Below are 17,197 nucleotides of genomic sequence, written 5' to 3' on the forward strand. Positions count from 1 at the left end.
CCACATACCTATATTTACTTTCTTCATCCTGATCCATCTGAGTTTGTAGCTTTGCAAACCATGAGAAAAACTGGAAAAACAGAGTATAATGTCAACAAAACTAAAAGAGACAAAATACAACGTGGCTGTAAGCTAAAAGTAAGTCAAAAGGGTAAAAACGAATAAGTCTTATTGTTTGGGGCTCAGACATTAACAGTTTTAAGCCAGGAGATGATAATTTAATTGCATGGTAAGTATCTACATGCTAGGAAAAGCAAAGTATATTAAAAACACTGGTCATTTCCAGAGTCAAATAAGGAAGAGTATTAATAAGACAATGGGTAGAAATAAGTAGTTCTTCCCAAGAGGCTAATGCCTACTTTCTAGTTTGCCGAATTTGAGTAGATAACACAGGGCTTTGGGTAATTATTAATATTAAGGTTATCTAATAATAATTGTGAGAATATAAGCTCAGAAATAATATAAAAGAGTGATGTAAAAACATGGACTCTTTGGAGTTGCCATCAAGGTACAGTGGGTTAAGAATCCAACTGCAGGAGTTCCTGCTGTGGCTCAGCGGGTTAAGGACCCAACGCTGTCTCTGTGAGAATGTAGGTTCCATCTCTGGCCTCGCTCAGAGGGTTAAGGATCCGGCATTGCAGATGCAGCTCAGATCTGGTGTTGCCGTGGCTGTGGCGTAGGCCAGCAGCTGTAGCTCCAATTTGATCCCTAGCCCAGGAACTTTCACGTGCTGCAGGAAAAAAAAATCCAACTGCAGCAGCTCAAGTTGCTGTGGAGACATGGGCTTGATCCCCAGCCCAGAGAAGTGGGTTAAAAGATCCAGTGCTGCTGCAGGGTTCAGCCCCTGCCCTGGGAACTTCCATATGCCAAGGGTGTAGCCCTAAAATGAAAAATAAATAAATAAATACATACATACATACATACATAAATAATGAATATAAATAAATAAATATATATATATATAAGAACAAACATGGACTTTTCCATCAAGTGAATGTGTGTTTGAATTCTGGGTCTACTATCAAGTCGTACACTTGAAATGAGATCATTTATTGCATGTTAACTATAAGTCAATATATTAGTTTTAATTTAAAGAGAGAGGTGTGGCGTTCCCGTTGTGGTGCAGCAGAAATGAATCCGACTAGGAACAAGAGGTTGAGGGTTCGCTCCTTTGCCTCGCTCAGTGGGTGAAGGATCCAGCCTTGCTGTGAGCTGTGGTGTAGGTTGCAGACACGGCTCAGATCCTGTGTTGCTGTGGCTGTGGTGTAGGCCGGCAGCTGCAGCTCCAATTGGACCCCTAGCCTGGGAACCTCCATATGCCTCGAGTGTGGCCCTAAAAAGCAAAAATAAAAATAAAAAATAAAATAAAGAGAGGCGTGCAAGTGCAAATTGAATCCAGGAGGATTTTTTTCCAATAGCTTAAACAAATTCACAGACATGATACAAGATTATCATCATAATTCTCAAGTGGGAGTCATAGTCAAAGGTATGCTTTATTTTCTCAAGATATTACACTCGCCAAGTACTTTGGCTTTCGTTTTCTGAACACTGTGTGCCTGTCACGTACAGCATTTACACGTATTATCAAATTTAATTCTCACAAAAGTCCTATGAAATAAGGACATAATGTTTCTTGTTTTACACATAAGGACACTAAAGACCTGAGAAGATAAGTAATTTGCCTAAGTTCACAGAGATGGTAAGCGATGGGAGTGACCTGCAGATCCAGGGCGGCCTAACTCTTCATCACTTTGCAGCACAGCCACTCTCAACTCACGCTCTGTGCAATTCAGCACATCTGCCTAATGTTTCACTTGGTAAATGGCTCAGCTTGGATTCTTACCAGGACAGAAAAAAAGGAGAAAGAGGAAAAGCAGAAGAAACTACTGCATATTTAAGTTTATAATGGGGAATAAACAAAAACCAAGAGAAGATTACACATACCAAATTGCTAAAAAATAACTATGAGCGTTTGGGGGGGTGGTTTTGCATGTGTGCATGTGCTCACGCACATCTGTGCTGAGGGACATGTTAACACAGACATACTCTGGGAGGAGGTCAAAAGGACCTAAAATACTAAAACCTTAATAAATATATCAACATCCAGTTTGGAATATCATATTTTTATCTGTTCTGCAAATAAAATTGGGCAATAGGTTCAATTAAAACACTTAAGGAGGCGTTCCTGTTGTGGCTCAACAGGAACATACCTGACCAGTATCCATAAGGACTCGGGTTTGACCCCTGACCTCACTCAGTGGGTTAAGGATCCGGCATTGCCGTGACCTGTGGTGTAGGTCATAGACGAGGCTCGGATCCCATGTTGTGGCTGTGGTGTAGGCCAGCAGCTATAGCTCCAATTTGACTGCTAGCCTGGAGTGCGGCCCTAAAAAAATAAATAAAAAATAAGAATGTTCCAGAAAGAGACACTGCTTTGGGAAAGATCCCCAGTGTTCTCCTTACTTGCCACAAGTAATATAACCTTCCTTCTCCTGCAAGAAAAGAAAAGAACATTCTAGAAAGAGTGTATTTTAACCACAGCTTCCATCGTTCAGAACTTTTAATTAGGACCTTTTTTATTAGCCCTGTCTTGAGACATTTAAAACAATCAAACACCCTTAGAAATAACACTGCTATTCACCTGCTGTGCAGTTTCGATTCTTTCGTCTTTCATTTCTAAGGAGGCAAATCCCTTCAAGAGAATGTCTTCTGTAGATTCGGGCACTACTGAAGTCTGTGCAATGGGCAGCGAGTGGGTTGTTAAACTGCACAAGTCTTCAATTGGGAGCTTGAAAAAAAAAAAAGAGCCACAAAGATATTCAAATAACTTGAAAATTTTCTGAACTTAACTGAACATTAGGATTCCATCTTGGGTGTTTTGAAAGAGAAAGCAATGTCTTCTATTAAATTATCTGAGGTTAATAAGTGCCATACCACACTAATACTCATAATTAGGCTCTCTCTATATTCAGTGCTAGCCTCAAAATGTAAACATGACACCTGGGAGTTCCCATTGTGGCTCTGTAGGTTAAGAACCTGACTAGTATCCATGAGGACATGGGTTCAATCCCTGGCCTGGCTCAGTGGGTTAAGAATCTGGTGCTGCCGCAAGCTGTGACACAAAGTCACAGATTTGTCTCAGATCTGGTGATGCTGTGGTTGTGGTGTAGGCTGGCCTAGCCTGGGAACTTCCGTGTGCCACAGGTGCAGCCCTAAAAAGGCAATAAACAAAACAAAACAAAATGTAAACATGATACCAATATCCCACCATTAGTAAAGTATGGTTTTTGAGTTACCTTTCAGAAACTGGTGGTAGACTTGTACTAATCCACACACATTTCCTTACTGGAACTGCTTGTTCCAGGAAGGCAAAGCCTGCATGCTAATGAAAGTAGCTGGCTGTCTCCAGTATTGACACAAAGGCCTGACCTCGTTAATACCAACCAACAGAAAACAGAGCATAGGGAGTACACTGGTGGTCTAGTGGTTAGGACTCAGGTTCAATCCCTCATTTGGGAACTGAGATTCCACATCAAGCCACTGTACGCTGCAGCCAAAAAAAGAAAGAAATTGCACCAAAGAATTAACTACCAACAACTGTACCTCCTACTATTTCTATACCACTGACACATTTCACCCATATCTCACTGCTGACAAATTCTGAAACACCTAAACAGAAAGAATTTCAGAGTTTCCCATCAGTTTCAGAGGAGCCTCACTTCGATGCCATCAGGTCCACAATATTTTCTAGTCTCCACTACCAAAGAGAGTCCATGTGTTAATTTACCTGGAGTCACACAGATAAACTGTTTTTAGACCTCAAAGAAAAGGAGTATAAATGCTAGAGAAGGTAAAAGGGCCTGTTTCATTTCAATCCCGGTTTTCAGAGCTTAGGGCATGACATCTAAACTCGAGCATTATAAGACCTTAACCCAAGGCCTTGGAAAATTTCCTCCTATTTTTTTAGATACAGAAATTTCAACTGATGACAGTATTTTTCTCTTCAAAGCTAACGTAAAATAAGCTAGATGCAAAACTGCACCATCATTAATTTAAAAATACAACCCTTTACACATAGGGGGTTTTGTACCTGGGTTCAACTGGGGCTGTACCTTTGGGCATGTGACAGTTGGCCTGTCTGGAACCCTGCTTCGGCTCACTTAGAAGCTCTGATACAACAGGCAAATTACTTAATGCTTCTAAGTATCCATTTCTTCTCTGTAAAATAGGAATGACATTATCTGTGTCATGATGCCATTGTGAAAAGAAGGAAACACATATGTGGGAAAACAGGCTTCTTGGACCACTGGGAAGCTGCAGAGCGAAAAAAAATTGTTCAGAAAGGTCTTTGATCTGCTTTCTCCCCACAAATGAGTCTGACTCAAGAGGGCCCTGGTTGGACGCAAGTATGTCTTGTTAAGGGCCTCACTTGTTCATTTAATTTCTTCCGGAATGGGGACTCAATCCCTGAGTATAAAAAGACTGCTGGGCAGTAAGAACTAAGTTTCTGAAATCTGGTGAGAACCTATCTTGAGTCTAGAGTGTCACTGTGTGCTGCCACCAGAGGTTCTGAGGACAGAGGGAGCTGAGCAGAGCTAAGTCCACCTGCTTGTGCGCTGTGCAACCACTCATTACCAACAACGAGCTGTCCCTGAGAGGGACAGGGACACCAGAGACAATGCTACATGTATTCTGTGCAACCACTCATTACCAACAACGAGCTGTCCCCGAGAGGGACAGGGACACCAGAGACAATGCTACATGTATTCTGCATAATGCCTGCCAAATAGTAATCACAATATAAATTTGAGCTACTGCTGTTCACCATATTATTATTATTATTATTTATTAGCAGCATAACAGTACATAAGTTTGTTTCTGAAATTTAATTAAAGGATAGTTGATTTGCAATTACCATGATGGATTTATTACAGGTGATTTACAATGTACTAGTTTTTGGTGTATAGCAAAGTGATTCAGTTGTACATACAAATATATATATATATATATAGTTGTATTTGTACTTCAGAAAAAAATCTGAAATATATATTTAAATATACACAAATAAATCAAATTTATATATACATATATAAATATATATTTCAGATTCTTTTCTAAGTTACTACAAGATATTAAATACACTTCCCTGTGCTATACTGTAGGCCTTGCTGTTTATTTTATATACGGTAGTTTGTATTTGTTAATTCCAAACTCCTTATTTCTCCCTCCCCCTTTTCCCCTCTGGTAACCATAAATTCGTTTTCTATGTCTGTGAGTCAGCTTGGTAAATAAGTTCATTTGTATCTTTTTTTTTTTTTTTTGTCTTTTTAGGGCCCCACAGGCCCCATATGGAGTTTCCCAGGCTAGGGGTTGAATTGGAGCCGCAGCTGCTGGCCTGCAACACAGCCACAACAACTCAGGATCCAAACTGCATCTGAGACCTACACCACAGCTCATGGCAACACCAGATACTCAACCCACTGAGAGGGGCCAGGGATCCAACCCACATCCTCATGGATACTAGTTGGGTTACCGCTGAGCCACAGTGGGAACTCGCTGTATCATTTATTTTTTATTCCACATATAAGTGATATCATACAGTACTTGTCTTTCTATGTCTGACTTACTTCACTTAGCATGATAATCTCTAAGTCCAGCCATGTTGCTGCAGATGGCATCATTTCATTCTTCTGACGGCTAAGTAATATTCCTGTGTGGTGTGTGACGGCTTCTTTATCCATTCATCTGCCAATGGACATTTCTTATTTATTATAAATGATGCTGCTATGAACACGGGGGTGCATGTATCTTTTTGAATTAGTGTTTTCTCCAGATATACATCCAGGAGTGGAATGCAAGATCACACGGTAACTCTAATTTTAGTTTTTTAAGGAACCTCCATACTGTTCTCCATAGTGGCTGCACCAATTTACATTCCCACCAACAGTGTAAGAGTTTCCTTGTCAGAGTAAGTAAAGTTATAAAACAGAATCTATACTGCTTCTTGAGAACAGAATAGTCTGTAAGCTACCTTTACAAAATCACAGTTTATTGGTAGTAAACTTTAGTTATATATGAACAGATCATGGCAAAATTCAAATACGTAATTCTATCAGCACTGTTTACAGGACACGTGAGGAAGACACAGATCAGGCACATATTTGAAAACTATACCAGAAAGCACATGGAAGCTAGGCTAAAATAAAGAATTCTAGGATGAGCCCAAGCTTTTCTTAAAAAAAAAAATGCTAGACAGAGTGTTGCTTGCATCCTAATAATAAGAAAAAGGCAAATAATCCAGAAAATCATATTCTTGGATCCATCAGAAAACTCAGAGTAACCACGTAACTTAAAATCTAGAAAAAGACAGGCGCCTCCAGGCAGAGACAGAGTGAGAGCAAGGGCTCACCATGGCATACCATGGAAAGAGAAGTGACAAATGCCATACGAGTAGGTAAGAAATAGGCTAAAATTTCTTACAAATTGCTCAGTGCTAGAAAGTGAATGAACACAGAATCCCTGGAAGCCACAGACACCAGGGGCATTTGCATCCACTCAAAGAATCTTCAGAGACCTCCGCCAGGTACTCATTAGAAAGAATAAGGGCAGGTGGGGCAGGGCTAGAAGAGAGGAGGGCTGTGGAAAGTGGGCACAAAGCCCCATCCAGACCCTTCTCCCCAGGGGAACAAAAAATTTAAGACACTGAGAAAGGGGCAGTAAACCTTAGCAACCCTAGGGTAAAGAGGAAGACACACTACAGCCGGGGAAAGGGAAAAGGAAGCAACCATTACCCATGGAGGGAAGACAAGAAACAACCCAAGACCCAGAATATCAGAAGTCTCCTCCTGCCAAAGGAGAGCAGAATCAGGAAGAAACTTCACCCCCGAGGCCCAGGAGCAAAGGTCCTGCCTAAGACTGAGACAGGAATTGAATTGACAAAAAACTACCACCTACCACCACCAGGTTATAAAGCACCTGCAATGCACTCTCATGGGAGGGACAAAGGCACAGACACCGTCTGAGACTCAGGCACACAGCACACCAAAAACTGAGGGTTGAGGAGGAAGGTTCAGAAAACCCTGCAGCAATCCAGCTCCAACACGAGGCAAAAAGTATCAGTCGAGAAATTGGAAGCCAGTAGTAACCAGAATAACAAAACCCAAACCTAGCTCAATTCTCACTAGACTGACCCAACCCCATACACTAACAACCTAACGGAAGACGCGTACTCATTTTCCAGCATTCATACTATTTTCCTCATTCTTACATGTCCTGCAAACAATGTCCAGTATTCAACCAAAAATCACATGAAAAAGAAAAGGAATAATTAAGAAAAAAAACTCACTGTCAAGAGGCGAAGCACTCAATAGTGCCAGACTTATGATCTGGATATTGGAACTGTCAAATAAGAAATGTAAAATAACTGTGGCTAATATGTCATAGGCTCTGATATAAAATATAAATAAAAATGATAGCAACAACAACAAAAAAGACAAAAATATATATATAAATAAAATGAATGAAAAGATGCAGAATTTGCAGAAAAATGAAAACCATACATGTCAAATAGAAATGCTAGAAATAACCGTCACTGCAACAGAGATGAGGAACACCTGCAATGGACTCATCAGTACACGTAACATAGCTAAGGAAAGAATCAGTGAACTTGAGGACAGGTCAATAAAAATCAACCCAAATTAAACATAAAGAAGAAACAGAGTGGGTAAATAAGAAGTAAACACAATATCCAAGAACTGTGGGAAGATATCAAATGATCCAATATATGTGTAATCTTGAATCTCAAAATAAGAAGAGAACAGAGGAGAAGAAATATTTAAAGAAGTTGAGGATCTTCCAAAAATAATGAAAGACACCAAACTACATTTCTGAGAAGCTTAGAAAATCCCTATCAGAGTATACACCCCCCCCACACACACACATACACACCTAGACACATCATATTCAAACTTCTGAAAATCAAAGTCAAAGAGAAAACCTTAAAGTAGTCAGAGGTAAAAAAGATACATCATATACAGAGGAACAAAAATAAGAATTACAGCAGACTTATCTGAAATTACACAAATCAGGAGACAGAGACCAACATCTTTTAAGTGATGAAAGGAAAAAAAAATGTCCATCAAGAATTCTTATCTAGTGAGAATTTTTTTTTAATGAAAGAGTTTAAACAAAGTTTGACAAAGTTTAAACAAAGTTGAGAAAACGCATTTCCAGCAGACCTGTATTACAAGACATGTTAAAGAAGCCTCTTCAGACATATGAAATACAACAGCAGATGAAAAGGTAGATCTATCCCATCAACCCCTCCAAAAAAACTGAAATGCTCTAAAAATGCTTAAAATAAAGGTAAGTATGATAATTTTTCTTATTTTTAATCACTCAAAGATAAATGTCTACACTTGTGATAGAACCTGATGGAATATGAGAAAAAGAATGTGTGTGTGTGTGTGTGTGTGTGTGTGTATATATATATACATATATCTGTATATGTGTATATATATATATAAAACTGGGTCACTTTGCTATAAAGCAGAAATTGACAGAATATTGTAAATCAACTATAACAAAAATTTTTAAAGATAAATGTCGAAAGCGAAAAGAGTAGCAATGTATGACAAGTTTACAGTATATGTAAAAGTAAAATGCATGACAACAATAGCACAGAGAGAGAAAGGAAGAATTGGGAGCATACTGTTGTAAGACTCTTATACACTAAGTAATATAACATTTAAAGGTATACTGTGATTAATTAAAGAAATAACTTATAAACCTTAGGCAATCAAAATACTGAAGACCCACAGTTCCCGTTGTGGCTCAATGGAAATGAACCCAACTAGTATCCAGGAGGATTCAGTTTCAATCCCTGTCCTCCCTCAGTGGGTCAAGGATTCTGCGTTGTTGTGGCTGCCGTGTAGGCCCTCAGCTGTAGCTCTGATTCGACCCCTAGCCTAAGAACTTCCATATGCCGCAGGTGAATCTGAGCTGTAGCTGCAGGCCTACACCACAGCCAGAGCCACAGCAACATCTGATCGGAGCCGCATCTGTGACCTACACTGCAGCTTGTGACAAGACTGGATCCTTAACCCACTGAGTGAGGCTGGAGGCCAGGGACTGAACCCAAATCCTCATGGACATTAGTCAGATTCTTAACCTACTGAGTCACAGAGGCAACTCCTGGTTATAAATTTATCTTTAAAAGTAATGTAGATCAGGAGTTCCCATCGTGGCTCAGTGGAAAGAAATCTGACTAGCATCCACGAGGATGTAGGTTAGATCCCTGGCCTTGCTCAGTGGGTGAAGGATCCGGTGTTGCCGTGAGCTATGGAATGAAGGTCGCAGATGTGGCTCGGATCTGGCATGGCTGTGGCTGTGGCGCAGGCTGGCAGCCGCAGCTCTAATTCAACCCCTAGCCTGGGAACCTCCCTATGCCTTGGGTGCAGCTCTAAGGAAAACAAAAAAAGTGATGTGGCTCAATGTCAAAACCACAGTTGTGACAGCACATACTTACAGTTTTGCAAAATGAAAAAGTATGTAACAATCTCATTCTCCTGTCAGAGTTCATGAGGCCTTCCAACATATAATTCTGTACTACCTCATAATATATAACAAATTCCAGATTAAAAAATCATTTCCCACAATCGTTTGTAATAGATATAGCAGTCTTTTAAAACCTACCTATTTGAACAGGTAAAAATTCACATGGCACAAACTCAATGGATATGCAATGAAAAGTCTTCTTCCCACGGACCCATTCCCCAGCCAGCCAGCTCCCTCCTCAGGGGCTCCCACTGTGAACTACTTTGGCATGAAGCTTTCCTAAGACAGTCCATGCATATACAACAGAAGCGCACCTTTTTTTAACCCAAACGACAGTATACTACATGCACCATACTTTTTTCATTTGATATGCAGCATTTTTTTTTTGTCTTTTTAGGGCCTCCACAGTTCACCGCAACGCCGGATCCTTAACCCACTAAGCGAGGCCAAGGATCTAACTTGAAACCTCATGGTTCCTAGTCGGATTCGTTTCCAATGCGCCATGAGGGGACCTCTGGGAAAAGATGGAATTGATTTTCTTAAGAGTCTAAGACTCTATTTTCTTAGACTCTAAGAATTTATTTTCTTTAGATTCTAACTCTCTGCCGTTAAGTTCTAAAGGGCCATTATTTTAAATGTCCAGGGGGACAGAATGATGAAGTGAAAAGCAAGTCACCCTCTTCCCCTCTTCGCTGAGCAATACAAATGTTTACAATTTGAATCTGGCGTTGCCGTGAGCTGTGGTGTAGGTCGCAGATTTGACTCAGATCCCACGATGCTGTGGCTGTGGCGCAGGCCGGTGGCTACAGCCCCGATTAGACCCCTAGCCTGGGAACCTCCATATGCCGCAGGAGCGGCTCAAGAAAAGACAAAAAGACAAAAAAAAAAAAAAAAAAAAAGTGGAATTGCTAAGTCAAATGTTTACAATTTGAGAATTATGTCTAAGAAATTGGAGGACAAAATAAAGACCTTTCAAAGAAGGAACCAAAGAGATAGTTTGCAACTTTTATCAATCCTCTTTTACAGAAATTATTCAAGACACATGAATGTATTTTCTATTCCAAATCATCAGAAGAGTTAAAATGAAACGTAGCCTCCTTTTCCAACCTCCACTTGTAACTACTCTGCTTTCAACATTGTCGTGGGTTCCTCTGTTAACTCTAAAACACCGATTCTGAGCACTGTGTTTTAATTCATCAATTTAAGGTCCCACCTACTGACTCCTCTCCATGAAAAAAGAAGAAATGAGGACGCTCATATTTCCTTCTACATGTACTCTCAAATTCCATCACCTATACCATCTCTTTTCTAAAATGTCAAAATCTGTAATATTAGAGTTTTCTGGTGGCCTAGCAGGTTAAGGATGGAGCCTTGGCACTGCTGTGGAGCGGGTTCAATCCCCGGGCCAGGAACTTCTGCATGCAGTGGACACTGCCAAAATAAAATAAAATGTGTATGTTTACAGCTTGTTCTGTTATTAAGTCTTTAGATTCATTTTTAAAATGACAGGACATGCTTCCTGACTTTCATAAATTAGTAAAACTGCAGATTTATTGGCACCATCTTTGTTTTGGGTGTGCCACACAGTTATTATCATGTTGTCAAAAGGATCCAGGGGTGGTGTGCTCAGTCTGTCATTTTGAACAAATATCTTCTAATATATTTTAGAAAATAAACTCATATGAAAACTGGCTACTTGAGAAGGTACTATAGATATTCCAGACATAATCTGTAACCTAGAGGTTGTAAATAAACTTATGCTCATGTATGAAAAAGCATCCTATTTGATTACTTCATGCACAAATGACTACTGCCCAATCACCAGGACTTTTAAATATTAGAAGCAGAAAGAGGCTACTTGTTCCTGTTGTCGTGTTCTAATACGAAATCATTTTCTCTCAAACCAAGCAAGAGAGAAGCCACCCTGCCACCACTTCTTTTTTTTTTTTGGTCTTTTTGCTATTTCTTGGGCCGCTCCCGCAGCATAGGGAGGTTCCCAGACTAGGGGTAGAATCGGAGCTGTAGCCACCAGCCTACACCAGAGCCACAGCAATGGGATCCGAGCCGCGTCTGCAACCTACACCACAGCTCACGGCAACGCCGGATCGTTAACCCACTGAGCAAGGGCAGGGACCGAACCCGCAACCCCATGGTTCCTAGTCGGATTCGTTAACCACTGCGCCACGACGGGAACTCCGCCACCACTTCTAAGAACCAATTTTTAAAGTAACAAAACAAGCTGCCTTTTAAGAGCTTATGAGAAGATGCCCCGATGCGGTACATCTGCCCAGCCGACTTCTTTTCTGAAAGCACCTGGAACAGAATGGCCAATCAGGAAGGGTGTGGGGGTGTCACAAACCTTCCTGTTCTGACCCCTCTTTCACGCCTGAAGAAGAAGAGAGGACTGAACACCTGTGTCTCGCTCACACTCCCCCGGCTTCCAGATGGAGCAGACATTTACCACCAGAGAGAGAAGCGCACAGGCTGGGTTCCTGATTGTCGTTCTGGAGAGCTACTACTATACAGGTGACACGAACGGAGACACTAACACATTAAACTAATTACGATAAACTATCAAGTCTTGCCTGACCAGCTGAGCAGGTCTGGGGAAAAAAAACAAGCAAATATACCTTCCTCTCCCAAACTTGACTTCTTGCACCATTCTGGCTTGGCGAAAATCATTTTTGTAATCAATCTAATTCATTCATTCCCTAAAAGAAACCTGACATTACCGGCTGTGTTTGGTGCAAATCACTGAAGAGGTACAGGTGGAGTCTCAGAACCTCTCAAGACACCGAACGACTTCTTTTTTACCTTTGGTCTGAGTGTCACCTACACCAGCTTAAGATCATAAGGCTCTAATGTGCTCTTTTAAGGCGCTGATCAGCTGGGGAGAAGAGCACCACCAATAACGCAATGCTGGCTGTGTGCACCTCACATACATGACTGAATTCTCACAAGTCGCTGTGAGGCAAGTACTATTATAATCCCCATTTTATAAAGAAGAAAACAGGCTCAGGGAGTTTCTGTCGTGGCTCAGTGGTTAACGAATCTGACTAGGAACCATGAGGTTGTGGTTTGATCCCTGGCCTTGCTCAGTGGGTTAAGGATCCAGTACTGCCGTGAGCTATGGTGTAGGTTGCAGACCTGGCTCAGATCTGGTGTTGCTACGGCTGTGGTGTAGGCTGGTGGCTACAGCTCCAAGTCGACACCTAGCCTGGGAACCTCCACATGCTGCAGAAGCAGCCCTAGAAAAGGCAAAAAGACAAAAAAAAAAAAAAAAAAAAAAAGAAGAAGAAGAAGAAAAGAGGCTCAGAGAAATATCATGTCTAAGGCCATATAGCCTTTAGGAAAACAACTGTATCGGTAAATTACACATAAATTTCAGGGTAAATTTGCTCAGCATCTTATTAAGTACTACTAAATTCAGCAGAGAGAAAAGGCCCTCACTACTATTAAAAAAAAAAAAAAAGAAACAAAAAAATACGTGCCCTGTTTTTTTACCTAATATTCTACTGCAAATTCTCTTACCTAACACCAAATAAAGATGTATAATTTCTTTCCAAGATAGGACTAGTTCTCCTTCATGAAAAAGAAAGCTGTTAACAGCTTCAAGGGGAGTTCCCATTGTAACTCAGTGGTAACAAACCCAACTAGTATCTATGAGGACAGGAGTTCAAGCCCTGGCCTCACTCAGTGCGTTAAAGATCCGGTAGCGTTGGTCACAGATGTGGCTCAGATCCCATGTTGCTGTGGCTGTGGCACAGGCTGGCAGCTACAGCTCCCATTCGACCCCTAGGCTGGGAACTTTCATATGCCACAGGGGCGGCCCTAAAAATACAAAAAACAAAACAAAACAAACAACCAGCTTCATGGTATTTGCTTAGAGTTAGCTAGTTTCTTATTACTTAACTAACTTGCCCAGTTCCAGTCGTTCAGGAAGTAATATATCTCCTGAAAAGTGTGAAACACTACAGAAAATCCTTTAGAGATACACCGGTTGAACAAAATGAAAATTGAGGCATTCTTTCTCGTGCCAAGAGTGGTAGGAGGAATATAAAACTCGACTTCAAAGCCTTCCCACCAGACATAAACGGGGCAAAGAGGGCTCCAGAAAGCTGGAGAGCAGTGAGAACTTCCCCACAAAAATGCCAGGATGGGTAAACAACAGGCGAGGGTTCCATTCTTTTTTTTTTTTTTTTGTCTTTTTGCCATTTCTTGGGCCGCTCCCGCGGCATATGGAGGTTCCCAGGCTAGGGGTCGAATTGGAGCTGTAGCTGCCAGCCTACGCCAGAGCCACAGCAACGCAGGATCCGAGCCACGTCTGCAACCTACACCATAGCTCACAGCAACACCGGATCCTTAACCCACTGAGCAAGGGCAGGGATCGAACCTGCAACCTCATGGTTCCTAGTCAGATTCGTTAACCACTGCGCCACAATGGGAACTCCAAGGGTTCCATTCTCACAGGAATCCAATACCAAGGCTGCAGGTACCAGAAGACCCTCGCTGACTTGCCAAGATCATTCCCTACCCAGGACTCCGCACTGCTTTCTCCTCCAGCTGGTTATTCCTCTAGCCTTTGCAAGGCTGGCTTCTTGTTTTCCATCATGAGTTCTCACCTTAGGCGGATACTTCTCAGAAGCCTCTTCCCTCCTTATCTAAAAGGACACACTTCATTCCTTGGTGCCACGCCATCCTGTCTTATTTTCCTTATAGCATGGACCACAGTCTGAACTTACCGTCTTTGTGCTTTTTTACAGGCTCATAATCACCATAATTATGCCAGCTCCATGAGGCTATGGATCTCATTTTTCTTATCTTTCTAGTCTCGATTCCTAGCCCAGGGTGGGCACATCATACATGTTAAATGGCCACAAAGAGCTAGGTAGGTATGATATGGCATAAGAATCAAATAATGGGGTGAAAATGAAGAGATTCATTTTCAATGAATCTCTTCCAATTTTCAATGATTCACTTCCAATTCTTTCCTTCCTGCTCAACAAGAATGACAGTTTATGACCCCAAACAATAAAAAAAAAAAAAAAAAAAAAAAATCGGGTTACTTTTCTCATGGAATATGTTTGCCACAGGTGCTGTGATGTCCAAGCATCCTGCTTTGGTAATAGACCAAATCAATTACAAACAGACTGGAATATTTACAGAGCAAACAACTTCCATTACCCAGGGCATAAAAGACTGTGATAACCACACCAAAGCAAATTTCCACCTGCTTCCTCATTTATTGCAAACCCACTTCTACCATAAAATCCCTGAGGTGGACAGAGAAACCCAAGAAAAGAACACCTGCATTTTACGGCAGAGCATGCAACAGAGAAAGTGGCGAGAACTTTCAAACCAAAGTTCTTAATCTCTAGAGTGCCAGGGCAGGAAAAAAAAAGTTAAAGTCTCTATTCAATCTGCCTTTGGTCACAATTCCAAACTGTATAAAAAGAATGCTTCCAACATCCAAAGTAACCACCAGTGGCTAATAAAATAATCTCCCTAAACCCGGTCCTCAAAATAAGAAAAAGTTTTTCAAATAACTGACAATTCCAAAAACATACTACTTGCTATTATTAACTGAACTGAATTCCACCAGCAGAGATAATACATAAGATCTCAAAGGTAACCAGAATTTTAAAAGTTAACATAAAAACTAGCATTATCTAATAATGTACTGACCCAACTTTCAAAGAAAATTTTTTATTGCTTTGCTCTAAGTCAAATATAAATCGGCTCTCCCATAACCTGTACTTGATCGAGAGCTCACTGCTCAGTGTGCGATGAATGAAACTCACCAGGGATCAACTTTGGTGTCCCCAAGTACCCCTACGGAAAAAGGACGCTAGGCTATTCATTAAGGTGGTTAAATGAATACCCACAGGAGTCTGTCCTGAAGCAAAGCACTTGGGGTTCAGCGCCTTCTCCTTCCGAGAGGCGGTGGGCAGCAGGACCATGTCTCGCTGACACCAGGGACACCGGGGGCAAGAAGCCAGGGCAAGGTTCGGGGCCAACTGTCCCACGTTCAGCGCCACTAGCCACTGGACACCCCCCACTGCCGTCTCCGCGCCAGAGGGGAGAGGTCGGCAGTCCGGAGCGGCACGAGGCCTGACAGCCCAGGAAGGTGAAGGGGCCTCTCCCACCAGAGCTGCCACCGTGACCCGGGAGGAGAGGAGAGACCCTGGACAGGGGTCTCAAGGCCGGGGTCTGCAAGGCCGGGGTCCACCGGCGCGGCAGCGGAGCAGAGCAGCCAGCTCCAGACAGTCACCTCACCTCGGTCGGCACGGGCAGGTCCTCGGCCGCCGCCTTCAGCTCCAGCACCGAGTCTGTCTGCCGGTCCGTCAGCGGCGCCGTAGTGTCCAGTCTTCCATCCCAGAGGGCCAGCTTCTCCCGTGCATCCCGCTCCGCTGCCGCCTCTGGCAGCAGCAGCAGCGCCGCCTCCGCCATCGCTGCCCCCCCTGCGGCCCGCAGCAGCAGCAGCAGGGAGGTGGGGACCCCAACAGAGAGAGGCCCGGGCCACTTCCGGGAGAGCCAGGCCTTCCAGCAGGGCACCGGCGCCGGGGCGGGGCGAGCCAGAACACCCCTGACCCCGGAAGCGCTTCCCCCCTCTGCGTGGGCGGGACTGAGGCCAGGACCGACGTGGCTTTACACAGGGTACAAGCATTTCCGGTTGGAATGTAAACTGAGAAGATGACGAACATAGGCCCTGGCGGAAAAAGAAATGCCCCTACCGGAAGTCTCCTCCTCAAAATAAATAACTTTATTGTTACGTGTTCTTTTTGACAACTGTGCTTAGTAACCCTGCGGGCACCAGTTTTCTTTGGTTCTGGGATCTAATGCTGCTCTCTGCTCACAGCCTAATAGCCTGGCTTGAGTGTGTATATGCTGATTTCCGTATTAATATATTAACAATTTCCACAACTTCTCCAACATCCAATGATTCTGCTGTTAGAAACTTAATTTATGAAAACACACAAAACCTCAAAGGTTTGGAGCTCCTGTGTTGGCTCAACCAGACTGGAATCCATGAGGACGCGGGTTCAATCCCCGGCCTTGCTCAGTGGGTTAAGTATCCCGAGTTGCCATGGGCTGTGGTGTGGGTCACAAATGCAGCTATTAGAAGGGCAGGGAAGAAGGAAGCATATGGCAATTCTAAGGTATAAAACACTCACGTTGGGAGTTCCCTGGTAGCCTAGTAGTTAAGGACTCGGCGTTATCACTGCTGTGGCTCAGGTTCAGTTCCTGGTCCAGGAACTTTTGCATGCCTCGGATGTGGCACAATTCACACTGATGATTCTGGAAATATATATATTTCCAGAATATTCTGGAAACGGAAGGATGCCTGAGGGACAAGAGGCAGGGATGGGAACAGAAAGCAGAGGAGGTGGAGACAGACATCCCAAGATCTCCTTCCAGTGGGTACTTCAGTCTCACCCTGGTCAGCCCCACTCAGTGACTGAAATCTGAGCACTGCACAAGCCCCTGCTGATGCTCACGTCAGAGTCCACAGTACGTCTCATCTGCTCCTCACTTTAAACCAAGGAGGAAGCTGGTGAAAATCATTACTATTATCTTCATCTAATGAATGAAAAACTGAATCCTAGGGAGGTTTGGCACCTGTTCAGAATACTGGTTAATA

The 17,197-nt window shown here is 42.6% G+C and overlaps 1 protein-coding gene and 1 long non-coding RNA gene across 6 annotated transcripts in view; one reads left to right on the forward strand and one right to left on the reverse strand.

The window, feature by feature from the left end:
* Nucleotides 1–16,140, reverse strand: part of COG3 (component of oligomeric golgi complex 3) — a 67,383-nt gene extending 51,243 nt beyond the window's left edge. For all 5 annotated transcript variants that reach the window (XR_014819507.1, XR_014819506.1, XR_014819508.1 and 2 more), the window contains exons 1-3: nt 15,832–16,140; nt 2,642–2,788; nt 9–70 (exon numbers count right to left, since the gene is read on the reverse strand). Coding sequence is in view for 1 of the 5 variants with exons in the window: in XM_021065605.2 (XP_020921264.2) it covers nt 9–70; nt 2,642–2,788; nt 15,832–16,005 (383 nt within the window). In the remaining 4 variants the exon portion in view is untranslated. The remainder of the gene's footprint in view (nt 1–8; nt 71–2,641; nt 2,789–15,831) is intronic.
* LOC146398584 (uncharacterized) overlaps nt 5,306–17,197 on the forward strand; it is a 182,972-nt gene continuing 171,080 nt past the window's right edge. Inside the window, exon 1 of the long non-coding RNA XR_014819563.1 lies at nt 5,306–7,719. This is a non-coding gene — a long non-coding RNA (uncharacterized LOC146398584). The remainder of the gene's footprint in view (nt 7,720–17,197) is intronic.

The sequence above is a fragment of the Sus scrofa genome, chromosome 11, assembly GCF_054392235.1.
Source record: "Sus scrofa isolate SSC_HxYL_T2T_F1_AM1 chromosome 11, Sscrofa_HxYL_maternal_Yorkshire_Landrace_v2.0, whole genome shotgun sequence".
In the NCBI taxonomy this organism is placed as follows: Eukaryota; Metazoa; Chordata; class Mammalia; order Artiodactyla; family Suidae; genus Sus; species Sus scrofa.